A 27,638-nucleotide genomic window follows, 5' to 3' on the forward strand; every position below is an offset into this window, starting at 1 on the left:
TCAAGAAAGTACACTGAGGTTGAAACTTCACCTCTTCATAACAAGTCAAAATTTTCAAGAGTAGCAGGGATTCATACTGCGGAGAAACCATCACGTCTGAAAGCACCATGTACCAGGCTGGAAAACAGCTTTTTTAATTACAGTGACAAAGCATTTTGTCCATCTCATTACTATATAGGCCTTCAGCCTGAATGTTTAAAATTATTTAGTGCCATCTGAATAGAAACCCAGTTCTGCATCACTAAGTAGTATCATAAGCCCCAGAGATATAGGCGGCAAGGTTTTGGATGCTATGTTAAGTTTAACTACCCAACTAAGATTTTCTTTTTACTATATAAGTTCTAAATCTCACACAATGAAAGCACCAGCCTAACTTTCGCACTATTGCCAGCATCAAGCAACATCCGCTATCAAAAATAAAGCGTAACTTACCCATAAATGCAGTTAGTGGAACAATCACGCTTTTAAGAAAGATACCTCCTAACACCACTTTCTTCTGAATTTTAAGCTTCTGTTTATATATATATATAAAACCACATAACTTAACAGATCAAATACAAATACTACTCAGGGAGGCTTACGTTTCTTTATTCTCAACATATATGAAATAAAAGCAAGAGCTTAGATGCTTGAGTAAGTGTCATATACTTTTTAACCTTTTCATCACCTCTGTGTGAATGCTTCAGGGTAAGAAAAAGAAAAAAATCAAAAAAAGGATAGCTAGTGCCAACAGAGTTCTGAAGAGTGATTTAAACAGAAGGAAAATGCTAGTTCACAATTAGATACCAAGAGGCAAGAAAAATAAGAATTAACCAGGATGAGAACAGGCAGGTAATAATGTAAGGGAAAGATTCGTGTTGACAGATAAGAACAGGGGGGCAAAATTGAAAGGAAATAAACCAAGGATTAACAGGTAACCTCAAGACAGCTTGATAAGTGGCACGGGACAGTGAGACTGAACAACAACAGGACAAGACTGAACAACAGGACAAGCCTCAATGTTTGTGTCACTGGTTTTGAAAAAGACACTGGAGTATGGAAAAGCAGCCTTACTTCTCAACTACCTATTCAGTTCAATAATTATTCCTACAAATACTAATGAAAACTTTGAATAAAAATACATTTATCTAACACCATACAGTACAGAAACATTTCCCTTTTCCTGTACTTACTAGGAGTTGAACATTATTACAAATCCTGTGCAGCCACATTTTTCATCAAAATTTTTGTGTACCTAGATTTTTATCACACAAAGCATTAAAAGGGCAGAACTAGCTATTTTTCCTCCTTTCCCTTCTACAACACTAAATCAAAACCACGATTCATAAATACCTTTCTGTAAATTACTTAGGTCAAAGTCCCTTCCTCCCTGCAAATTCATAGGTTTTTACTTTGAAAGATGAAGGAACAACAAGGAGGGGAGGGGGAAATTTTACATTTAACAGGAAAACTTTAATTGCATTTTTTGAGAAAGACGTTTGCAACATAAGCTTAAAACTCTTGTCAATATTGAAAGAAATCTAAAAATACTTCAACCCAAGTATAAAATTTTGGTTTCCTCCTTCAATATTTCAAAGCAAAGGAACAACTGAGAAACAAAATTTAAGTGTTGACTGTGCGGTAATCCTTAACAGATGGATGAAAACAGATGAAAAGAAATCAACCACAAACAAGAAGCACAGTTCTTGTTGGTATTTTCAGAGTACCAAGGCTGTTAATAGAAAAAGACTAGTAATCATTAATGGCAAATTAACTACCACAAAACATAATTTAAAAAAATAAAATAAAATCATAATCCAAAGAACAGTAGAGGGTGTGAGGTTCCAAGCAGAAATGTTGTTTTCCTTTCCTTTTTTTTTTTTTTGGTGAAGGGAGGAAAAGAGACCCTGAAAAGCCAGAAACCAGAAACCCTGTCCCTCAACTATTTTATAAAGTGAAAGGATGCTTCACTGTATGATATTCACCAGCAGATCATATGGATAAAATAGACCCAATATTCCTGTCAAATGACACTTCCACATCTGCCAAAAATAAGTACGTTTTTAAAAACTCTACACTCATTTGAAAAAAGCTTACTTCTGTACAGGTTGTTTCCCCTCTTTGTGGCACTAATATTAGATAATTATTGGAATCAAGAGCATGCTATTGACAGGTGCCAGCTGTCTTTACCACGTTGATGCCATGTTAACAGAAAGAGTATTGTCTGACAACAAAAAAGAAACTGTGAGATCAAAAAACAGAAACAGTTAAGATGAAAAGCCCTGGCAACAAAACTACCAAGACAGTAAGTTCCTCCAAAAGCAGCCTATGGGGTAGGGGGTGGGGAAAAGAGCATACGCAAAAACCACTCTTTGCTGGAAAGCAATCCAATGAATGACAAAAGGATCCACTGCCAGAAAACTAAAGGGAAGAACTGTAGAAACTTCCCAAGTATGCAAAATTGAGAAGAATAAAGAGCACAACTCAACTACCACAATATTTTAAAAAAAAAAAGACAAAATGAAATAAAAATGTATGCATTAGTAACAGTGCGGGAAACAAATATTAAAGTGAGGCCCGAGTCCTTCAGTAACTTTCCTTAAGCTTAATTACCAAGAAGTTGCCACTGGATTCCTGTCATTCAAGACTGGCAAAGGCAAGCAGGAAGGCCAACTTTTGTAGCAGTGCCACCAGGTTGATAGGAGTCAAGCAAGACTATCACTCTTCATGATGCCTGGCTGCCTGACATTTTCTAATCATACCTCACATAATGTCAATTAATTTGAAGCACATATATACTTAAAGTGACCTGCTCAGCTCTACATGAGGCACATTTTTTTTTTCTTTTTCAAGAACAGAAGGAAATTTTTTCTCTTCAAGGCTTGGTCTTGATATCTCAGGATACTATACAGTCTAGGATGCCTAGGATCTGAAACAGTTCTAGAACCAAACCAGTTCACAAGGAATAAAGCATGATACATTGTTTGTTTTCCACTGTATGATGGGAGGTCTTCATGTATAACTTTTTAGATTATTTTCAGACAGGCACCATAAGAAAGTTAATTCCTGCAGTACCCAAATATTTATATCCTGATGTTCATGGTATCTCCATGAAAGACGATTTTGATGTCATCTCTGACACCCCAGAATACTTCATTCAAGTATACCTCAACCTACAATAAATTTAGTTCCTCAGCTTATGCCCTTATGATTCCAGAAGAGAAGTACCAAGGATTCTTAGTGGTTAGGATGGCTCACAGCATTAACATACTGCCTCTTCCCATGCTACTGGGAAAGAACATAAAAAGCAAATTCTATCAATTAAATGTTCTTTTAACTGAAGTACTCTGGAAACAAATACTGATAACTGGTCATGGGATCTGCAGTCTCGGGTAACGATGACTATTATTCTAATCACTGCTTTTCCTGCAATGTGTATCAACAGGAACTCCTCTTGCTTTGTCGTTTTGTGGAGCCAGAAGAGTCAGTTATTAACACTCTGAGATACAGAACTTCATGTAGTAAGCCTTACTCTTTACAATGACATTTATGAACATGTCTTCCCACAGTGATAAATAAAGACAAAGCACATTGATATCAATATAACAAAGATACCTCTAGAAGTTAGTGCATTTACTTTCTTTCCCTGAAGTTCAATGCATACCTATGGAAAATAAGACATTAATTTTCAAATCGAGATCAGCTTAAGACAGTGTCAGAAGTGATTGTTGGGTGACATTTTGGCAAAGACCCTTCTTGGCAAATTATAATACAGCATGGAAGGGATTTGGCTACAGAGTCTAAAGACAATTTTCCATGTCTGCTTGTTCAATTGCTTTTCAATTTAAATTCAGGTGAAGTGATAACAGGAAAATTCTGCAAGAGGCCCAAATGTAGGTTTCCCACTTCTTGTCAAGATCAAAACTGAGTAAGAGAGAAATTCTGAACAGCAGCAAAGTACCTACCAGACCCCTGAGCATCTTGCATTCTGAAAATTAAAAAAAGTATCAAGCGCAATCACAGCAAGGCCATTTACTACTCACTAGAAATGCTTCAAGTGTTGCTGGTATCAAGGCATTCCAGCATGTAGGCCTGGGCCTTTGTCTTTTGAACATAAAGTGGTTTTTAACTTATATTTTATGTTATTTTGTGTTTGTATCTTAAGATACAAACAAAAAAGTATAAAAATATATTCTGCAATCTTTTCCTCCACCTTCTGCAACAATAGTTTTAATACCATTGCTGAAGTCCTACAAGACTGCAGAAGTAATTTCAAGACAGAAAGCTCGCCTGCTTTTCTTTCACAATTATTCTGAGGCAGCCAATAAAAGATGCTACGAATCACCATAAACAGTAATTTCAATCTTTGTATCACACACAAAAATCTCTTTTTGGCTAGAAATGAATTATTCAGAACAAAGGCTAAGAATGGGGCCTTAATCTGACCTCATCTATGATATAAACAAACTTATCGTCACTGAAGTAGCTGGCATGTGCTTAATCAGCATTAACTAATCTCATAAGACCTATGAGCTGCAGACTCAACTTCCAAAACATTTAAGAGAAGAGCTTCAAAGGAGCTGCTAACATATGAAGTATTTCAAGTCCTTCTTAAATGTTCATAGGAAATAAAATGCTAGAAGATGATGGCTTCTGTAGATATCATTTACGGGCTCAAAAAGTCATTTCTAGTGAAGAGAAAAGAACAGGTAAGTTATGGGATTTTTGAGAACAGAGTGGAAACTGAGTGGGGTCCAAAAGGATTGCTGGTACTTAAATATGGGTTTAAAAGAAAAACCTAGGAAAACACAGAAGAAAAGATCCACTGACCTGAACAATAAGCATAACAATAATTATATATTTAGCTTTTATTTACAGATTAGTGTTTTTGGAATGGGTAAAAGGGGAGAAATGAAAGGTCCAAATAAAATATGAATGAATAGGTAGTTATATTAGTGTCTTCGAAGCACAAAACTAACTTCTTCCAAAAAAACCTCATGTCATCTGCCTGAAGGAAATGGGGCTGGGGGGGTGGGGCAGGGGAGACGTCCTGACAAAAGAAAAAAACCTGAACTATATCACCAAAGTCTTAAAAAAATATTTCTTAGAAAAATATATCTTTATGAAAACAGCTCATTAGATCATGTAAACATTTGTAAATTAAGAGCATAATTTTAATGATACAAGACAATGTAGTGGAATATACTCTGCCTAATTTTTTCTAGGACAAATCCTTCAACTGTTATAGCTATGAAACTCTCCTGAGACCAGGAAAGAGAGGATAATAATTTACAGACTAAAGAAACACTAAAAAATACACTTCAGTGAGTAGCCCTGTACATCACAGGATGGAGAGAAGGACTAGATGTAGTCATGAGGCTTTTTTGCTCAATATATACTGATTCTATATAGCTCTTTAATTAATAACATTGAATACCAGACATATTGTTCCAAATCTCCCATGTTCTCTAAATGACAATTGTTTCAAAGCAATACTGCATACACACTTAGGTATCCAAAGTCAGTCTAAAAGATCTGTTTTGAAATTTAAGCTCACTAAATTTTTTGAACACCTAACGCTGGAACAGAGGTACAATCTTTGCCATTACACCCAGAATTAAGAATGCCAAAGAAAGCATACTTTTCATTGGAGGAAAAAAAGTAAGTTTCACAAGACAGTTACTTCAATCTTGTATCCATATATATCCACACATATATATATACACACATACATACAGGCACCTGTGTGTATATACATAGATATGTACGTACACACACATAGACACACAGATTCTCTCTGGTGAAAAGTAAGCACCAGTAGCCATGCTAATAAAATCAGTAATTAATTGCACCATGATGTTTCCTCTCACATGTCTATCCCCCACTGAACCTTGTAATCACATCCTTGTCAAGAGATGCATTCAATACTCTGGATGGCTGCAGGTACATCCACTGATATGTTTTCATTTGTCAGCTGCTAAGCTAGTGAGCCTTCCTTCAAAGCTATTTAAAATTAACACAATTCCTAAAGTACATGAAGGAAAGTTGCAAAATCCTTTCTCTAATAATTAATCACCTCCTAACTTGATGCATATGGCTTCAAAAATGTTTTGTTCTATTAGAGCACAAAAAAATAGGAATATCTCTCAAAAAAGCTACAGCTAGAAAACCAACAAATTTTAATTTTAGTCCTCTAGTTTTTCACTTTTTCAGCCTGTCTCTTACACAAAACTAGAAGCAAGCTAACAATGATTTGGATTTTCATGAAATTTAAGAGTCATATTTTAAACACAGATCAGTTGCAAAGTTAACACTAACTCGTTCGTTGAGACAGTCAGGACTATAAAATAAATTTATAAATCTACTGAAGAATATGATAATCAGTATGTCATTATGCAAACCAAAGTAATTCATGACTCAACTTCTGCATCTTCAGGAAGTAAGGAAAAAACGAGACACAACCAACATTATATTCATCAGCACACTATAGCTTCTTGTCCCAGCTAGGTGTGTTGACAATCAGAGGCACCTTTAAAAGCAACATACTATCCACTCTCACAACAAAGCACACACTGGCAAGTACAAGGAAACAAGAAGCAGAACACCTTCAATACATTTCAGTCAGTAATCCACAAACACTGACACCTGCACCTAAGGGCCCACATGCCTAACTCTAAGTCAGTTGAGAGCGTGGGTGGGTAGGACAGAAAGCTTGACAAGCCCTTCCAGTTCTAACAAATGGAATACAATCAAGGTTAGTATTTCTTTACAAGAGCTTCCTCTTTTCTTCCTGGGAGTGCCCTAAGACACATGTTCCAATCTTTAGTAGACAGCAAAAAAGCTCATCTTTCTAAAGGTCTTTAAAAACTTATTTTTTAAATGTCTCCAGGGTAATAACTATTATTTACTTGCATGCAGGTATTTATTAAAAATACCACCAGCAGTCAGTGCTCACTCCATGTATCCCCTATTTCAGCCAAGCAAGCTCTTGTTCCTCCAAAACACAGTGGCATTTACCTCACTGACCTTGGGACTGCCTTCCTCCAGTATTTCTCCCTCATCAGTTTGCATGGGAACAGGATCTGTGCAAAACTCTGCAGAAATGCAAAATACTGCCTAAAAGACAAAAAATAGAGATATATTTTAAAACCAATGATTTTTCTGCCTTTAACAGTCTTATGCGAGATTGCAGTGCACATAAGTAACAATTCTAGGCTATGACCTTTAATGTTCCCTCCCTGCACGTATTCGCTGAATTTATATGTTTTACACAAACAAGACAACTGTTATTCAGGATAAGACATAACTCTACTTAATTAAGATGAAAAAAGCACCTAACAGGAATATACTTTCTTTTTAATTTTAAAATATGTTATTGCTGAGTATTTTACATATTCATTGTGTTTACTCATTAAAGCTACAGTCAGCAAGGAATAATCACACGGACTAGAGCTGAGCAATTCTTACTTACTAGGAAATAGCTTTTGTGCAAATATAAGCTTCACAGATTCAGCTTACAGACAATCTACAGGTTATTAGATTGAAAAATTGTTAGACTTGCAGTGATCCCACAGTACCTCTGAATTCTTACTTTAGGGATTTTTTTCCTTGACTTCATTTGAGAAATAAATATATTCTAGGCTCTGTCAGGGAACTGATGAAGTCATTCATCTTTAGGTCAACAGCTCCCAGTGTTTCCAATATTCAACACTACTTAGTAACTTATTTTTTAATTTATTTGACAGTATCAGTACAGTTCCAGCTGAGCTAAATCTACACCCCAAACTCCATTCTTAGAATTGTAATTTATGGAACAATGCAATACAGTTAGGGAGACTGTGGTTACAAAGATTAGAATGTCTTCTACTCCAGAGGATGAGCCATCTCATGGGGTAATGGATTAAATGAATCAATTTAGGAGATCAAACGCACCAGCATAAATTCAGTAGGAATCTCTGACTCTCAAAATGCAAGATGTAAGATATCAGCAGATCTATAACATTCCAGGTATGTTGAAAGTATGGGCTCACACCGAGTTACAAACTCTCTTAAAGCCATGAGCTGTTGGCCTGTAGATCTCAAGATGCTGTAACTCTTCAACTGCACCAGCATTTAAAAATCCATTTAAAGTCTCTACACTTCATTTTTGCACCTTAGCTACAGAGCTGCTGACTGTGCTGTCACCTTTACAGCAGCAATTCCAAGCCTGGAAACTGACAACTTTGGGAGTGCAAATAGTAATGAGGTCAAAAAGAGAAAGCTTGGAAATTGTTCATCTAGATGCACCTCCTTCATTTCACAGTTAAAGCCTGTTCATAAGGTAATGCTGTCTGCACTGCCAACACCTTCTGTATGTCGTGCATAGGTAGACAAATCCTTCGTGGCTATTACGTAGATACAAGGAATGAAGAATATGTCCTAGAAACATAAAGGGCCTCAAGGTACAAAATGTTACATACAACTTATTAAATCTTACAAACAACAAGCTGTTATGTTCAGTACTATCATATACTCACATGCAAAGCAAGAGAGCTGTAAAGACTTACAGCATAGTAATTTCCTTTTCTGGGGGAAAAATAAGGATAAAGCAGAACTCTCACCCAAATTCTCACCAAATATTCTGCTTGCAGCATATATTAAAAAAATCTTAGGTATCAAATGCTAAACAAGACTTGCATCATGCATCTATGCCAAAACCTTCCTGCATGTAACAAGTATTTCTTGCTGCCAGGCTACCTTCTGTTCTGCCGCAGGAGGGGAGGAGGACAGGCTGGGCAGTCCCTGTCCATGGTACTTCACACAGCGGGTTTCTGAAACCCACTCCAGAGCTTCTGGAGCTGGGAGTTTCTGAGCATGATTTTGCAATACCAGATTCAAGTAATTGGGAAGCTTCACAGATTGTTAGACAGATAGTCTGATGTCTAACAGCCAAAACAGCTTTGGTCAGAAGGATTGCTGTGGCACTGAACTGGCTTCAAATCAGAGAAACAAGGAAGATTGAACTTGAGCTACAGAAGCATTAAAAAAGAGCTTATGAAATAAAATAAGATCAGCCAGGTCAGGCCAGGCCAAGACCATTGCAAGGACTGGTCACTGTTCATTCAGAGTGCTGGAAGAACTCAAATATGAACCTCTGAAAAACTACTATGTTTATCTTCTGAGATATTCCTCACTACCAGAGGAATGGTAAGTGGCAAAATTTGATACCAGTTTTTACACTTTACTCCTGGAAGAAGACAAAAAAACTACCAACCAGTGCATCTCAATGAAAAAAAAAAAGTCAGTAGAACTAGGAAATTTAAAAAAAAAAAAAACATAGAAAGGCTACAAGAACAAAGATAAGGAAGCTCTCTCACGGAGGACAGATTAAATCACAGAATCAACTAGGTTGGAAGAGACCTCTGGGATCATCAAGTCCAACCTTTGACCTAACACCACTGTGTCAACTAGATCATGGCACTAAGTGCCACATCTAGTCTTCTCTTAAACACCTCCAGGAATGCTGACTCCACCACCTCCCTGGGTAGCCCATTCCAGTGACTAATAACCCTTTCTGTAAAGAAATTTTTTCCTAATGTCTAACCTGAACCTCCCATGGTGCAGTGAGGCTATGCCCTCTAGTCCTGTTGCTTGTTGCCTGGGAGAAGAGGCCAACCCCCACCTCACTACAACCTCCTTTCAGGTAGTTGTAGAGAGCAGTAAGGTCTCCCCTCAGTCTCCTTTTCTCCAGGCTAAACAATCCCAGTTCCCCCAGCTGCTCCTCATAGGACATACCCTCCAGACCCTTCACCAGCTTTGTTGCCCTCCTCTGGACTCACTCCAGCACCTCAATGTCTTTCTTGAAGGGAGGGGCCCAAAACTGGACACAGTACTTGAGGTGCGGCCTCACCAGTGCCGAGTACAGGGGGACAATTACTTCCCTAGTCCTGCTGGCCACACTATTACTGATACAAGCCAGGATGCTGTTGGCCTTCTTGGCCACCTGGGCACACTGCTGGCTCATGTTCAGCTGGCTGTCCACCAACACCTCCAGGTCCTTTTCCACTGGGCCGCTTTCCAACCACTCTTCCCCCAGCCTGTAGCACTGTATGAGGTTGTTATGGCCAAAGTGTAGGACCCGGCACTCGGCCTTGTTGAACTTCATGCCATTGGTCTCAGCCCATCTACCTAACCTGTCCAGATCCCTCTGCAGCGCCTTCCTATCCTCAGGCAGGTCAACACACCCACCCAACTTAGTGTCATCAGTGAATTTACTGAGGGTCCACTCAATACCCTCATCCAGATCATCAATAAAGATATTAAACAGGACTGGGCCCAGTACTGAGCCCTGGGAGACACCATCAGTGACCGGATGCCAACTGGATACGGTACCGTTCACCACCACTCTCGGCCCAGCCATCCAGCCAGTTCTTAACCCAGCGAAGTGTGCGCCTGTCCAAGCCGTGGGCTGCCAGCTTATCCAGGAGAATGCTGTCAGAGACAGTATCAAAGGCTTTGCTGAAGTCCAAGTATACTACATCCACAGCCTTCCCCTCAACCACTAGGCAGGTCACCTGGTCATAAAAAGCGTAAACACAACAGTGCAGAGCACCTTATGGAAACTCTCTCTTCACTACTGCATTCTAGCCTACTCTGGCAAGTAAAACCTGAGACAAATTTCCATATACTTATAAATCCCTGAAAAGTAATACCAGTGAACCAGGTACTTCCTCATGCCTCATTTTCTCCCAGATAGAAAGGTCCACCATTCAAAAATACAAGGTCCTCATTAGCAAGAGAGAGCTGGAATCCAAACATCTTCAAATTTGCCATTCATTAAACAGGCATCACTAGAACTAAGCATCTTATCTACCTTTCGTACAGCAACACTTTTTCTTCAGATTGCCAGCAGAAATCAAACATGAAGTAAAGAGGAAAACCATTCTTCATTTGATACAGAAGAAAAAATTATTTCAAGCTTCTGAATAGTGCAGCTGCAAGAGAAGCACTTATTAACGTAAAACCAATTGTGCTTCCTGTGAATTCCGAAATCTAAATTGGATATGGTTCACTGGAAAACACTTGAAGGAGAGTAAGGCTGTGCAAACTGTCACCATACAGACAGTAAGCAGAAATTGAGAGCAGGTTCCAAACTCTCTCACAAGAGCACAAAGCAAAAACAGGCACACAAGTGCTCTTCAAAAATGGTGATCTTACATACATAGCATACTTGAAAAAAAGCAGTTGAAACAAGGCAAGTACTGTACTGAACTATATCTTAAATGAGACTCTGCTTATTTGACACAATTGTATTGATACATGATTGCAGTCATTAGTCTCTATCTAGGTAAGCAGACAAAAAAGTAATTTTTAACAGATGGTCTAGCTATATTACATCTAATTGCTACAGCTTTACATTACATCGAGTTTGTTAAGAATGTACAAAAGCAACATAAAATTTAATACACGGAAAAAGAACAGAATATTTTTGTCACTTTAAATGCGAGTTGAGAGGTACCAAGATGAAAGCAAAAGCACTCAGAAGAGAAACAAAACTTGAATGTAACTTCATTGCTTGTAGGAACTAATCACTTACCAATTCCAGTAACTTTAAAACCTCATAATAAATTAATTAATTTTCAAAGAAAACCATCATACGCATCAACTTTAGCTGACAAAAATAAATCGCATCAGGCAGTTACAGAAAAAACTTCACACCCAAACCCACAGGAAATAACACACTAGAAGTATATGAAAACAGCAATATATCCTATAGTTGGTTAAGAGCTAGTATAGGCTAACATTCTTCTCGCCTCCAACTTTCAAGAATGCAATATTGAACTTTGGTTGATTTTTACCTTTGACAGTTTCCAAGGGCTGCCAAAGCCCACAAGGATCCGTCCTGGCTACATTCAGTGCAAAAATGAAACCCTAAAAGGAGACAAAAAAAAAATTTAAAAGGTCAGGCCAGTGTGTGCGTTACTAGATAAAAACATACAAAAATGAAAGTCAGTTGTCTCCAAAGCTCAGCCACCCTTACTCTTAAAAGATTTAGAAAAAGATGTATTCATCTTAATAAAGTCATGTGGAGTAAGTAAAAAATTGTAATCGCAAAAGCAGCAATACAGCCCCCTTTCCCTCTCCCCCTGTAATTTATGCAGTACTGGGGAGATGGGGAAAAGAGCTACAGTTAGGGTTAGAGTTAAGCAGAGAAGTACCTTTCACCTCACTATTCTTCCACTTCAACTGCCACCCCAGTCTAGGAAATTATCACAGAATCACAGAATGTTAGGGATTGGAAGGGACCTCGAAAGATCATCTAGTCCAATCCCCCTGCCGGAGCAGGATTACCTAGATCATATCACACAGGAACGAGTCCAGGCGGGTTTTGAATGTCTCCAGAGAAGGAGACTCCACAACCTCTCTGAGCAGCCCGTTCCAGTGTTTGGTTACCCTCACCGTAAAGAGGTTTTTCCTCATATTTATGTGGAACCTCCTGTGTTCCAGCTTGCACCCATTGCCCCTTGTCCTGTCAATGAATGTCACTGAGAAGAGCCTGGCTCCATCCTCATGACACTTGCCCTTTACATATTTATAAACATTAATGAGGTCACCCCTCAGTCTCCTCTTCTCTAAGCTAAAGAGACCCAGCTCCCTCAGCCTCTCCTCATAAGGGAGATGTTCCACCCCCTTAATCATCTTCGTGGCTCTGTGCCACGAATTATTCTTCAAAGACAAGAGATTATTCTTCTTTGAAATTATTCTTCAAAGACAAGAGATTTATGTATTGCAAAAAGCATTTACTTGCTGAGCCTTAGGCTCAAGTTTAGGCTCAAGTTTAGCAAATGTAGGCTTTTACAGTTAAGTTGCATCACTGCTGGAAATGTATCTTTAATCACCTCAGAGAAAATGTTAAAAACATAATACTGTTTATTGCTTCCGCATACTTATTACTCACCCATCACCATACAACTGAGACCAACAATCAGTTTTGAGAAAAAAAAATAAGAATCCTTATACTGTGACCCAACAAACCATTTAAGAGGTATCTTATACCTGTATCCATAGTATTTAGTCTGCTGTCCGCTCAGCTTGCTCTGAATCTTCAGTAAATACCACAGATACAGGCCTAACGCTGAAGTCTAACTATGTACCTGGCATAGCGCTGCACAACAGAAACCTCAAACTGATATTGAACAGGAAATTCCCCTTCCAAGGATTTACTGTCACTATCAGAGTTTCTGTAAACTTTGCCACTGGAACCACTTGAAAAAAAAAAAACAGCTAGCATTTCCTCACAGGATAACAGGAATACCTCCTAAAATGAATGCCATCATTTAAACTAGGCATTGCAAATTTTACATGTGCTGAAATTGTTATTTGTTTGGCAGCAAGTTACAATTCTCTCATTATTAATCATCATATTATCCTTCTCACAACAGTTTTGGACTGTTTACTTACTATGTATAGGTACAAAACTGCAATGTTCATTTTTCATCCAGAAATGAACATGCAGTCAAAGCACCACTAAACCAGAGGTGCAACATGTTCAGTCTTCTCAATCACTCTGAAGTAGTTTTCCAAGTGAAAAAAATCTACATTAAGGACATCAACACCTTAAGATTATTATGTCCCAAAAGTATTAGCAACCTTAGAGATCACACCTAAACTGAGAATGTTTTTACCAGGCAAGGCATTTGAAATCATTGTTAGAAACTAAGGCTCTAGAGACAGAAGTCTAATAAAACTCAAACTCTTGATTACTTTTACAATAAGTGAACACATACTCTGAAATGAGTAAGCAGCCATAACGTTTACCACTTTGTAATATTTCCTCCATTGAAAAAAAAACACTGCTTCCATCTTAGCAAACCAAGTAGAGCAAGTTGGATTTACCTGGCTTCACTAGACAGTATAAGATTAAGGAAATACTTCTAGTACTGAAATATATTTAAAATAATATGCAGAGGTAAGAGTAACCCACTCTGTTGTCTGTAAGTTTCCAATTTTCCTTATTAATTTCCAAAATGATAGGAAAAAAATTAAAAATGTGTTCCTCGACTGAATGTTAAACTATCATCCATCTCCCTAAAAAAATCTCAAAAATATCCAGTCACGCCATTTAACACACTATTATTAATCTACGCAGTCAAGTACACAATACTTTACAGGTGGAGTCAAAGGCTGTTGTTGACTTAGCAGTTTTATTGTGTATTTCTGACATGTACCTCCATCCAATGAGAGTATCAGCCAAAAAGCAAGACTAATGAAGTGTCTGTGCAGTTTTTGACAGCATAGGATCTGAAGTTGGAGGACTGGCCAGCTTCTGCAATATTTCCTAAAAACAGCTTTTCCCAGAAAGGGGTTGTTGCAGGCTGGATACTGAAATACTATAGCATTAGTATCTAGCAAAAGCGTTCAAAATTCCAAACCACCACATGCTTATGGACCACTAATGTCTCCATGGGAAAAGAGCAAACTGCTACTAATTATGCCAGTAATCTGTCTTATCTCATTACAGACTCTTATTCATGGAGTATGGATTCCTATCCTTAATTGAAAAAAGCCTCTCGTCAGTATCTAACTTTTAATAGACATAAGACAAGAAATGACTGATCGTCCTCCTCCCATTACTCTGACAAATTTAGGCCTATGTTTCTAGAGCAATAGCAATGTTAATTAGCAAAGTCAAAGCGGCACAAGAGACTAGAATCCACTAAAAACAGTTTGGGTTAAAGACAAAACGCGACATATAGCTGAGCAGGACTACGAAGACTTTACAGCAAGGAGAATCTCAGTGTCTACCACAGTCAGAACAGAATGTAAATATCATGCATACATCTCTTCCTAATTCAATCCCTCAGAGTAAATACCCACTTCTGCTAGCAGCCACGGCTTTAGGATGCATCAACCCGCTTGCCTGGGCTGCACTGGATAAATTTTAGCGAGGAAAGCAGACACAGTTTGATTAGGTAGCCAGAGGGGAAGAAAAGGAAAAACAGCCAACCAACCCACCCACAATTTATGCACCATTCCTCTGACAGAACAATGAGGGGGACCTCCCCCTTCCCTCCAAGAACTGTGACAGTTCCTAATCAAGTATTAATCAGCTAACTACAACACTTACTTATTATTAGTTCAGGCACCCAGGCACAATGAAAGATCAGACTCCGTCTCTATTATCTTGCAATAACAGAAACTATTCATTATACCTACATACTCCTGGCTTACATATATGAAGTCCCGCCCTGACAGACTAGAACTGTATGCATGTACAGTGTAACTTCCTAAATATTCTGTATGTATTCCTAGTTCCAATATAGTCAAGTGCAGCAATTTGCTTAACTGGGTTAGGGAATCTACGGAGCAGCAGAATATCCTGTACAGAGTCAGGACTCCTAGACTAGCTTTTTTCCTCAAGTATTTTTTTAGGGTGCTGCACATCTTCCCACATTTGCACACCAAATTCTTTACTTACAGCAAATACCTCCTTTCTAGTCACCTCACATAAGCTGCCCATGTAGGAACACCAAAATATTCAAGGTGCACAGAACTGAAAGGAACAGGCTGCCATTAGGAAAATGTTTTCTTCAAATTCTGCCCCCCAACCTCCCATCCAAATCTGGAGAAACAGTAAACGCTGGTAGCACGTGTGACAGAATTTCCTACTGACTATGAGCTACAACAGAACAGTAGGAAGCTCTAAAAACATAATTTCTATTCACAACTGGGAAAAAAACATGGGGTGAAACTGGTTTCTTGTGTAAGAACTGAGAGAATACACATAAGTGTGTTCAAGGAAAGTGATTACGTAATTCTACAATAACTCCTGAATATTAAATACTATGTGTAAAAATGAATCCCATTACCTACCAATTGTCGGGTATTTCATCCTATTTTGAAAGAATAACATACCAGCACTAACACTCAAGCCCCTTTCAAATCATTCAGAATCCACCACCCTGTCTTAACCACGGCTAGAATTAAATACTTCAATTTTGGTTTTGCAAAATATAACCAACTTCCAGGAATGAAAAGAGGTCCAGAACTATTGGTTTACCACTATACATCCAAGTTAACATCACTAAAATCTAAATTATTCCAGTTGCCATTATTCAGGCACCGTAAAAGAAAGGTTTGTTGTGAAGGTAGCCAACAGGTGGCACGTTTCTAAATTCACTGCATCGTTTTGTTGGCTACAGCTCATGCTTCATGTACAGCATTATCTAATGACAAACTGTTCCTGTCATTGGATTAGCTGCCATAAACTGAGTATTTTTTTCCTGAGCTTCTAGCATTAGCCAAGACCTTTCTGGGCACCATTTCCATTCAAACAATTTCTGACTAACTACAGTACATTTGGAGACAAAAAGAGGGTCCTTCGCTGCCACTGTGGTTTAACTGTCCCTTTGCCAAGTGGGTAAATGTTTGACAGCAGCAAATTTTCATTTTAAACTTAGTTCTGACTTTTGCTATGGAATGATTCTGATGAAGCAACTAAGAACACACTTTCTGCTCAAAAGGCCTCAAGCTCTCTAAAAACTTCACCTCACAAAAACCAGCTGCTAACATAACTACACAAAAACATTACATATCCAATTAGGATATTGGGAAGTTGGCTTAGTGTCATTCACAACTTCTAAACAATACAGAAATATTTCATGTTTTTTCATCCAGAACACACTGCCACTGTAACAGTCATGATTTACTATAAAAATTATCCAGGACAAGACAGGTCTCACCGTGGTAGTCCTTCTCCACTTCACTTTTCACAACTGAAAAGGGAAATGCAACTTGTAATCAATTAGAAACAATTCAGTAGGAAAAGGAGAGATGCTACTGGTGCTTGAGAGAGGATTTACAACTTCTTTCTTTCACAATATTTAGAACCATCTCTTTGCCTTAGTTAGGTGGAAGGAAATCCAGGAAGGATTAGCACTTCAATGAAAAACAAACTGAAGATATGACTCTAAACAAAGCAGCTGGGAGGAATGGGAAAAGGCAAAAATCCTCAGCCTCTTATAAAAAAAAAAAACCCCAGAGAACAGCATTCAGCAACAGCAGCTGAGTATTCCACAAAACCACTGTGGTGTCCTACAGCAAAACATGACACTGGATAAAACATCCATTATGTTTAATTCAGTGTTGGCTGCACAACTTCATATTTTGTTCAATATTAACTTCTCTGCACTGATGTTTTTTTGTACTATATGGAAAATGGTTCAGCTGTTAATGTAGATATGACACAGCCACTTTCAACGACAAGATAAATAATTGTAACTTGGAATAGATATCACGTACATTAGTCTGTACTGCTATGCTAAGGGAACATGAGAATAGGAGGACTATACAGACGTTACGTCGTTAACCTATACATACACAACACACAAGCCCTAATTCATAGCACTTAAGTCTTTTCACATCAACAGCCCAAATATAAATTAGCAAACCACTTCCACAGAATAGAACACTCCTGAAGATGTCAGGGTTTTTTGCTAAATGGACAATTCACAGTATGAGCTGCTCAAGAAAACCCAATCATTAGTGAGTTTGGCTTTTTTTTTTTGGTTAAAGAATGTCTCCCTTTTTGACTCAATGTTAAGGAGGACATGAGAAACAAGCACAAAAGGATGCTTTTCAAATCACATTTATGGGGCTTTTTCTGAGCAAACTAGTAATACTTAATTCGTGTCTATATTATATAACCTTTAAAAAAGCAAAAATTGTATTCACTTGATCACCTGGCTACCAGATAATCAGTTTCAAAAGCAGGGTACGGAAAGGCAGCCTTGGACTGCACAAAAATGGTCCCAGGTCAGACTTTCTGTTTAGAAAATCCTGTTTCTAGCTCTTGAATCTGAAAACAGCCTTGAAACATGAGCTGAAGACAGAACACTGCATTGCCACCTTCCCAGTGTTCCAAAACATTTATACAAACAACATTTAAGGTGCTAAATGTTCCTCCTCCCACTAAAAGAAAAAGAAATTGAAAGGCATATTTTAAAAAATGTTTTGCTTACACCTTTTAGGCACTTTCTACTGCACAAAGCAACATAAAAATTCACTTCTTTCCTGCTCATACTGGTTTTGCTAAAGAATCCATTAAAGGTTACAGTGAACATAAAAGGTACTTGTCTCTACTTTGCCTCAGCAGCCTATCGTACACTACACATCACTTCTCAACTGTACTCAAGGTTATGTCCCAACTATAGTCAGCCCAAGCCTGCCCACTAGTTAAGTCTTCCAAAGTCCTTTGTGCATTGTCCCACTCTACCTTTTCAGTGTCACTGAAGCATATATATATATATACACGTTTATATACATATATACAAATGTATGTGCGTACATATGTATGTATACGTAACAAACATCCTCAGAACTATTTCTAGTTTTTCTCTTCAAGTCCTTCAACACTCTATCACAGTGTTTATGGAAAACTAGAAATTGAGGTTGTTACGAGTACTCTTTATCTTAATTCTTGAATAACACTGCATGTCCATCTATTTCTTGTCTTTCACTGTAAGCTCTTCAGAGCACAGAACACTCCCCTTGCTCTCTCCCCTCTCCAACCAGCCCTTGACAGTCAGCAGCATAGTAACAGTTTTGATGATGACTGGAGCATCTAGGAACTAAAACATGATGAGGTGAGAATATTGGCTATTTTTTCAGCTCCATATCAAAGTTTCACCCAGACAACAAAATGAAAGGGATTTTTTAGCAAAGTTGGAAACAAACCATTGCTATAAAAAACGCCATTCTTTTCAATTGCTCATCTTCTGTTCTCCCAGGTCTTGCAAACTAATGCTTTTCAGGCACAAAAAAGGGGCTATTTCACACTGCTAATACTGCTTCTGCATGATAATGGTAGCAATGCTCTGAATCCTAATTGCCCACAAGCAGTCATTACTATGTGTATTAAAACTATCATGTAATTTAATGGTGCCCTGGTGGCAAAAATTGGGATGCAGTCAACATGCTCAAAGTGCCAGCAATCCATGTATACTAGCATTCCCAATGCTTCAGCACCACTGGAGCAAAACCAGTACAACGGTAGCAAGCCTTTATTTCAGGACATTTGCAAAATGACAGTAAGTCTTCAAAATATAGAGGGAACTTGAGTTTCCAGGATGAGAGGTGAAGAGAAGGAAGGGGGGATGTTATACTAGGCCAAAGACTTTAAACACCTTTGTCCATCTTAAGCAAAATGTTATGATGAGAGAGAAATCTACTTCTCAACAGCTCAACTTTAAACCTGAAAGCTATGAATAACTATACTGCTGATAATCCCAACAGAATCATCCCATCAGATTGTTCGTACCGCAAAAGACAACTCGGGATCTAAGGTCTCCTTTTGAGCCAAAAGTAACAGTCGTCAAGTCCTATATAACAGTATGTTTATCAAAACCAGCAGTAGTAACTAAATTAAAACTGATAAGGCAGTAAGCAGGCATGTGCACAGGAAAGGGGGAGAGGTGGCTTATTCACTGACACGTTTAAATGGCAACTTCAGCAGTTACAAGAGTTAAAGACAGCACTACTAAAAATCATTCAAATACATCACAGGATTGGACAATACTGCATCTTTCAAACTCTTCAGTTCTTACAATCTTCCTGTATTATAACTAGAACAGTATCAAAAAGTTTCCTGTGTTAAACCATTCTTTTGTTTTGTTTTGTTGTCTTTTACAATAAGAGCTGCATTGTTCGGAAATTCACCCCAGCGTGGCAGTACTAGTGCTAACTCCTACAGCAGTCATGACACACAAACCTGCGCACCCTGTTGAACACTGAAGCTCTAGATCATGGCACTACACCCTGACTGAGTTGAGACAGAGCCAGGGGGAGCACCAGGGAGGTGGGGGGGGAGAATGAAGCTTAAGTCACAATTTACTTTTATTTTTTACTTCACTCTTGGCTGGTTTATACCTCGAAATTTTCCAAATAAATGCTCCATATTTACCGCATTTCTAATCATTAGTAACTGAGTTTTCTGTTTTATACAAAGACATTCTGACTTTCTACTAACATGATTATATATGCAAAGAAGTCCAAGATTTTAACACTATTATTGTCAAAGAAAACAAATACTGAGTTGTTAAGCAAATAATTCTAAACTATAATTGCAAACACCAACTTTCAACATAACCAGCTGCCAAGTTCAGCTTCATCAATATTTATAGATCGACATCAGTCTGAATTGTACTTCTCAGCTAATTAGGCACCTAAGAAAGGAACAGAAAACCAATTTTCAAAAATCTGCTCTATATTCAACAATGTTATTTCGATCTTTTTCAAAGAAATGAGGCAATACACTCACTTTCTATGGCTAAATTCTTTTTTTTAATTTAAAAACAAAATGAAAGTTATTAGCAATACGATCCTGCAATCTCTGACAGAATCACTTCTGAAGCTTGCACAGGTCCCTCTGGATGGCATCCGTTCCCCCAGGTGTGTCAACCGCACCACACAGCTTGGTGTTGTCTGCAAACCTGCACTTGAGGGTGCACTTGATCCCACTGTCTACTGCACTGATGAAGACATTAAACAGTACTGGTGCCAATACGGTCCCCTAAGGGAAACCACTTGTCACCAGTCTCCATCTGGACATTGAGCCATTGACCACTACCCTCTGGATGTGACCACCCAACCAATTCCTCATCCACCAAACAGTCCACCCATCAAATATAAACATGCTCAATCAAATGTGGAACTATCTGCAAGAAGAGTTTTGGATCTGCTCAAGTATGTGTGAGGTCCAGGGCCCTACATTTTCAGTCTTTTTGGTTTGGCATAAAACAGTTCAACATTCACATCTAATTTCCTTTGAAAGTGGCATTTAAAAGATAGGTAACCAATTTTTATTATTTCTGCCAAAAATATACAAGTCTGCCTTTAGGCTACCTACCTGCAATACATGACTATTTATTTCCACAGCCAAGCTTTCCCACCATATCTAAAAACCTAACTCTTCAAATTTACTCCTAGGTTTGAATGTTTTTCACTTTTATGTGTTAGTTTTTATTCATCATTTATTCAATCTGAAACTGTAGTAATAGATAACTCCCAGTTATTTTTTGAGTTAAAACTTTGTAAAATAAAGTTACTTTCAGTTTATTTACATACCCAGCTGAAGCAGGGGCAAGTTAAGCTGATACACAGTATCCATACACAAGGCAGTACCAGTTTATCTAGTTACCTAAACTGGTGAAAGTAACATTATCCAGCGTTGGATAAGTACAGGCTTAGAGCTGGGGACAGAACAGACCAATTATGTCACTGTATTCTTGCCCTGAGGCCACCACTATGTTACCCTGTCAGAAGTGTTTTCCATTGCTTATTAGCCAATGTTAAAAGTATTTGATACAATGGGACTTCTACTTTTTCCCCCCGAGACACTTCTCCACAAGCTAATTTACTTTTCAATCAACAGGAAGTCTTTTTTAGTATCAATCATTTTTCTGCAATACATGAATTGCCAAGGACGGGGAAAAGAAAGAAGGGTGGCCTTTGAATATGAAAGAACCAGAGGAGTTAACTTCCAACAAAAGAGAAGATTATCGGCCAGTTTTGGTTGCTTCTCTGTACACTCTAAAAATTAAAAAGGCCAAGCAAAGAAAGTTATAGACAGATAATTTACTGCAACTACATAGTTTAAAAAGCGAGTGAAAAGCCTAGCTGTGCAGCAAAAAATATTTTTTCCCCTTTCAAGTACCATTCAGCAAAGTGAGTGCCATCAGAAACGTAGCTAACATCCCCCTAATCTTTTATTAAATATAATAGAAACATTGAAAAACAACTAAAATCCGCACATGTTCTTCATGCTGTCACCACACCAGCCTCAGAAAATGGATGAGAGGATCCTGAAGCACCCAAACATTTATCCAAGCAAAGAGCAGTTATATTAAAAAACCCTCAATTTAAGCTTTAGTATCCCATTTTGTTTTGAAGGGCTAGGAAATATATGAGCTGTGCCTATATAAAATCAGCACAAAAAAGACACTTAATATGAGGGGAAGGGGAATACTAGTATAAAGACAGTATCCATCTTTAAAAACTTTCCAATGTAAGAAAAATTTTAAAAATATCAAATATTGAATTTTTTTTGCAATGTCAATGAAAAACGGTCTGTGTCTTGATAAACAGTCCCAAACAAGCACTGTGGCTTGATTCTTTTTCATTCTTGTTCTCCTCATCAAAAAAAACTCATCTGTATTTTTGAGTGCAAGAATAGACATCTGGTACAATGCAATTAAAATCCAACAAGGCAGAATCTTAGCCATTTGACAAACAGAAAAAGTTAGAAAGCTAATTTGCAACAAATGCTTCTCAGAACCCAAATACATACAGAAGGATACGAATTTAAATTACAATGGCCGTAATAGTAAAACTTGCTGTGTGGACACACATTTGTGCCAAAGCGCTCTTTCTTTTAGATTCTTACTTAGAAGCAGTTTAAGTTGAACTTAAAAAAAACAAAACAAAACAAAAAACCCAAACTAGAATTTCAGAATAAGCATCTTCCCAACACAGAGTTGGGAAGATTGCTGCTACATTTACAGCAATATAAGAATATTGTTATAATCACACAAAAATACCTGGGAAAAATCTCAACTCATAAAAATTCTAGAGAGGGTCACAAAGAAAGATACTAAAAACGATAAAAGTAGCTGACAATGTTGTAAAGCAACTATTTCATGCAACATGTGTTATGGCCTTCTTTCTTAAAGTGATTTTCAGCTGCTTCAGGTCAAGGATGGATCATAATTCATTTTGGACTGAACTATATTTTGGTTTCTGTAAGAAGCTGGGGTGACAGGAGACATTCCCTTCCTCTACCTCGGAGACAAAAAAAATTAAACAAAAATTTATACTAATACTTTCTCTAAGTTTGTATTAAAGACATTGTTCCTCAAGCTAGTTGTACCCACTAATATTATTAACTTACGGTTTCTCAAGTCACAGTGTGCAAGCAACAGAAACCTGGGACATTTCAAATAGTGTTTCACTGTATTAATAAAGAAAACGAATGTATAGGTGATTTAACCTTCTACAAAATATAATTTCTGGAAGAACTTTTAAATCACAAAGTTATGGTACTGCTGTATATAAAGGAGATTCTACTGTCAGCTGTAGTGAGAAAATAAACTGAACTGTACGGCATTTCAATCATCTCCAGAAAGATTCATCAAATATTTCTAAAGATCTAAAAAGTGTCCCAGGAGAGAAGTAAAAGGTTTTCAAAGATACAAATGCAGAGCTGGACAACCTGTGTCTCTTCAGCCACACATAGCTCATAAGACATCCATGTTTATAACTTGATCATGCTGACACAGGGTTGCTGAGTGATTTTTATCTCTTGGCTGTAAGAAGCAGCAAGGCAAGAAGGCCTGCTCCTACTAACACTGGTGGATGGCCTTAGGGCCAAAGCATGTTTAGTCCACAGTAGACCGTCAAATCCCTGGAGGGTTACTTCTTTCTCCTAGAGGTGAACGCCTTTCCTACGACGCATGTGATAACAGCCATGAGATTTTTGCAGAGAGGTCACAGGGCTAGGAAAGTCAGTAATGACTGCCTTAAGAGTAGCCCAGATGTTTCTCAATTCTGATCATGTGCAGACTTAATAGACCAGTTTTAAAACAAGAATCCTGACATACAGTTTTTCAAACATTTAGCTTCTTGATTTAAAAATCATACTTCCAATTTAACTTGTGAAACTTTCTCACAATGTCTACTTTTGCCACATGAAGAACACAGCAGAGGACTGCGAGATGCAATGTTTGCTGTAACAAAAGGAGAGACTCCAGTAGGAAAAAAAAAAAAACGGCAACCCTAGGATACAAGATTATCAGAGGAACAGGAAGAAGCATTTTCAACTAGCAAAACAGAGCCTAGAATCTGAAAATCTCTAAACTTAACAGAAGAAAGTTAACAGTATTCATAAAAACTACATGCTTTGTAGACAGCTACCAAATCAAACAGCATAAAAGAATAAATTCCTCCTGGTACAGAACAGACTTCACTACCAGAAAAATGAATACACTACTGAAAAACCCTTTGTCAGGTTGTTTTTCGCTACAGTACTTTTTATAATGCTGTCAAGACCTATCATGAAATTATAAAAATAAAATGCAAGTAAAAACATTAATGACACTTACTTCGCTACTCATTTAGATGGCTTAGGGTGCTTCCCCTCACACAGGCAACATGATGCTATTTTGTCACCTTTTGCCTAATCCTCTGTCAAGCTATCTAAAATTATCAACTCTTTGTTTTGCAACTTTGCTTCTTATCCTTTCATCCGCTAATTAGCTTTTCAGCCTTCAGTCTTCTGCCTGACAGGGTCAAAATATATTGACTACCAGTTTATACTTTACACATTTATTCTGACCACTGTCCTATGGCACACAGCATGAATGCTGCCTAATAGTACCTCCCATTTATCCTGCCTGACAAGCAGTATGTTTCTCCACAGACCTAAAAGCTAAACTGGGTTAAGAGCTACTTTCAGATCCATTTTACCCTTTTAAATAGATATTGAAAAACTTTTGAACAGTGGAAGTCTCAGACAGAACATCAATTTTCTTCCCAGATTTTTTCCACGAAGAACTATTGTGTTTTTTCTAATCCACAGACATTAAATCAGGAAATACATGCAAGATATCTGATTTCAGAACTACTAAAGCTGGCAAGGCCCAGAAATGCAATCCGTACTGACTAGCTGAAACTGGAAAAGGTCATCTCCATAGCTCACTACATGGTAAACACGGAGAACATCTAAACTCCAACCACAACCCTTACACTGACGAAAACTTAAAAACCTCAGAACATTCCCCTACAACATGCAAACCATAGTAAGTGCAAAACCACCCTCTCCCTCTTACCGCTATAAGAAGCAAAAGGAAAAATTATTTAACATACTCGCTGCCTACTGCTCTAAAGGAGAAAAAAAGTAGAATGTACCAACTCTTTGCAGCAAATCATGCTTACTTCCCTGAAGAAAAAAAATTAAAAGTGCAACGCAAAGAAGGTATGAACAGTACAGCAGAGCAATGCAAGGAAGTACAAGAGTTTTATTATCCGTTGGAATTGACAGGGGACAGCAATCAGAATATCCTGATTGCTATTACCCTAGTCACCCCACAAGCAGAAATACCAGCAGACAACTCCTTGTCTGACAGTGACAGCTGGCTGAAGTACCAAAAAGTGTCCCCATTTTTATTAGCAGATAGTAGCAGAAAGTTTAGTTTGGATTCACAACAAATTAAAACGAATTCTTCAGTCCCTATCCACACTTTGTTTGCTGAAAGAACAAGTGAACTTAGTGTATGTATTTTATTTGAAAAGGGAGAAAGACAGTAAACGTTAAGGAAGACTATCAGCAAGAATCCACGTTTTATTCTATCACATCTGATCAAACAATTAGAAATATATGTTACTGTTTGCTCAACATCTCTGTGCTAAGTTCTTGCTATTAGAACCGAAAACTGACATCTTCTTGCTATTGTTTCCCCAAGATAGTGTAACGTTTCACAAGTAAAATTTCTGAAATCACAACAAAGATCATTAAAAGCAGTGCCAGAGACAATTCAGGTAAACACATTTTGTAAGCACTGAGGTGACAGAAAACGTTTAAGTTAAAAGAGAACCACTGGTATGTATTTGCTAGTATCAGGTACTCCCCCCGCCCTTATCTATGCGCTAAATAAGCTTAATTTATCACATGAAGACAAAGAATGCAAGTTCTTCACAATGACACGTTTACTGATCCAGAAATTATACACAGACAAAGGCTGAGTGAAAAATAAAATCTAATAATAAAGAATTGAATAGCTGTAAGCTATAAGGTACACTGTAAGTAGAAGTATTAGAGAATTTGTGAATCTAATAGCAGCACTAGAGAGCAATTACTGAGGAAAGTCACTGCAAAGAAGCTGGAAAATAACTGCTAATCGTTATTATTACTATTATTGCACAAATCAGACAGTATCTATGTCTAAAAAGGCATTCCGAGAAAATAAACATGATAATGGCAATAAGCGACTAGGACAAAAGACTTTGCATCCAAGCATTCTGCAGAAAATGGAGAATAAAGTAACTGAACCATTAAGTAGACTATTAATAAACTCATTCAAGTCAATAACTAAGACTTATTCTATGTTCTCCAGTTCATACTGCTTAATTGTAAATCCAATCTCTTCTGCGAGCCGAAATACACCAGCTTTACTGGAGGAAAAACCCCACGAGCACAAACCCCATTTGAACATATTTTCAAATGACTTATTCTATAGCAGTCCTCCAATTCTTTCCATCATTCTGGATGCAGCTATTCATCCCATTGTTCTAGATGCGGCTATCTCTATATGTGATGTATATTATGTATTACTTCTGCAAAACAAATTTATTTCTAATTTTCTACTTCCTATGACAGGAGGCCAATCTAAGGTAATATACACTACCTCAGAACTATGCAAAATTCTCTCCTGAAGCTCTCTCCTCTTCAAGTCATTCTCCACCATCAATTTAATGATCAAACATCACCAAGAAAAGCCATGACACACATTCTACCTGAATGTTTTATTGGACTATTCAGTCATACAAACTCCAGTAGACAAAGCTTTTTGTATTCAGTTTCAAGATTTTTATTTCCAAACATTTGAGCTTATTATTTAAACGAAAGCTTAGATTTCCAGCTAAATTTGCAGCTATACAGAAAATGCAGTAATGTACTGATTCACAAGGCTGCCTAATCAAGGGACACTGACTGGTTTATAATTAATTTTTTTTCCCGCCAGTACTTCCACATTAGAAGATTGAAGTGATTTCCTTTACTAAGCATCTGGATAACAACATTATGAGAAAACAGAAAACAAGACCAAGTTCAGAAGAGAAGTATGCACATTAGAATTTTACCAATCAGCACTGAAAACTTCTGAGCTAATTCTATACATACGTATAGTTTTACATAAAATTGTATATTCACGAAACATTTGCATGCAATATAGCTAACCAAGATGAAAGTAAAAGGTATAATGACAACCTCACCTAGTTTCTATAAAGATGTGCCTGTGCCTTGCTGCCCCCAAAACTTCACAGCAGAAAAGCTAACACACACTTACTACCGCTCTGAGCTCCATTCCCCCTTCCCCAGCCTCAGCTTTTTGCAGGGTGATTTCTTCATCCCTTCTTTGTAAGGGTGAAAAGTCACCCTTACAAACCACTCCCTGAGGTACATCTACATGGCAGTCCCTGCACTAACCATGGATCATGTAGAAAAACTTGACCTTATGTTTAAATTCAGGACCTCAGGTAACGCAGCAGATGAGAGCATTTACCCAGCTTCTCAACAGCACACATGTTCCACAGAATCTGTACCATTAGAGAGAGTCACCATAGGAGAGGAGGGACTAGTTGAGCAACTTCAGTGTAGACTAACTACAAAGCTGCTTAAATTTGTGCACGTATTTAACAACACTGCAAATCTACAACACTTGTAGCAGAAACTAAAATCCAATTCAACTGGATAGCAATATTACAAAAAAATACTAAGTAAAACTGACCTTTCAAATAGGGAGCTATACAAACCCAAAGATCTAGCTACTATTTCTCAGGAAGATTCACAGTTTTCACAGAGGATGAAAATGCAACATTGAAACCTAACAAGTCATGATTAAAAAATAATA

The 27,638-nt window shown here is 37.7% G+C and overlaps 1 protein-coding gene across 1 annotated transcript in view; it reads right to left on the minus strand.

Moving 5' to 3' along the window:
* The window catches only part of TNRC6B (trinucleotide repeat containing adaptor 6B), a 134,264-nt gene that overhangs the window by 105,345 nt on the left and 1,281 nt on the right, over positions 1 to 27,638 (minus strand). Inside the window, 2 exon segments of the mRNA XM_068401270.1 lie at positions 6,997 to 7,095; positions 11,817 to 11,889. Of these exon segments, the coding sequence (XP_068257371.1) occupies positions 6,997 to 7,050 (54 nt within the window). The 5' untranslated portion in view covers positions 7,051 to 7,095; positions 11,817 to 11,889.

The sequence above is a fragment of the Nyctibius grandis genome, chromosome 5 (genome assembly GCF_013368605.1).
Source record: "Nyctibius grandis isolate bNycGra1 chromosome 5, bNycGra1.pri, whole genome shotgun sequence".
In the NCBI taxonomy this organism is placed as follows: Eukaryota; Metazoa; Chordata; class Aves; order Nyctibiiformes; family Nyctibiidae; genus Nyctibius; species Nyctibius grandis.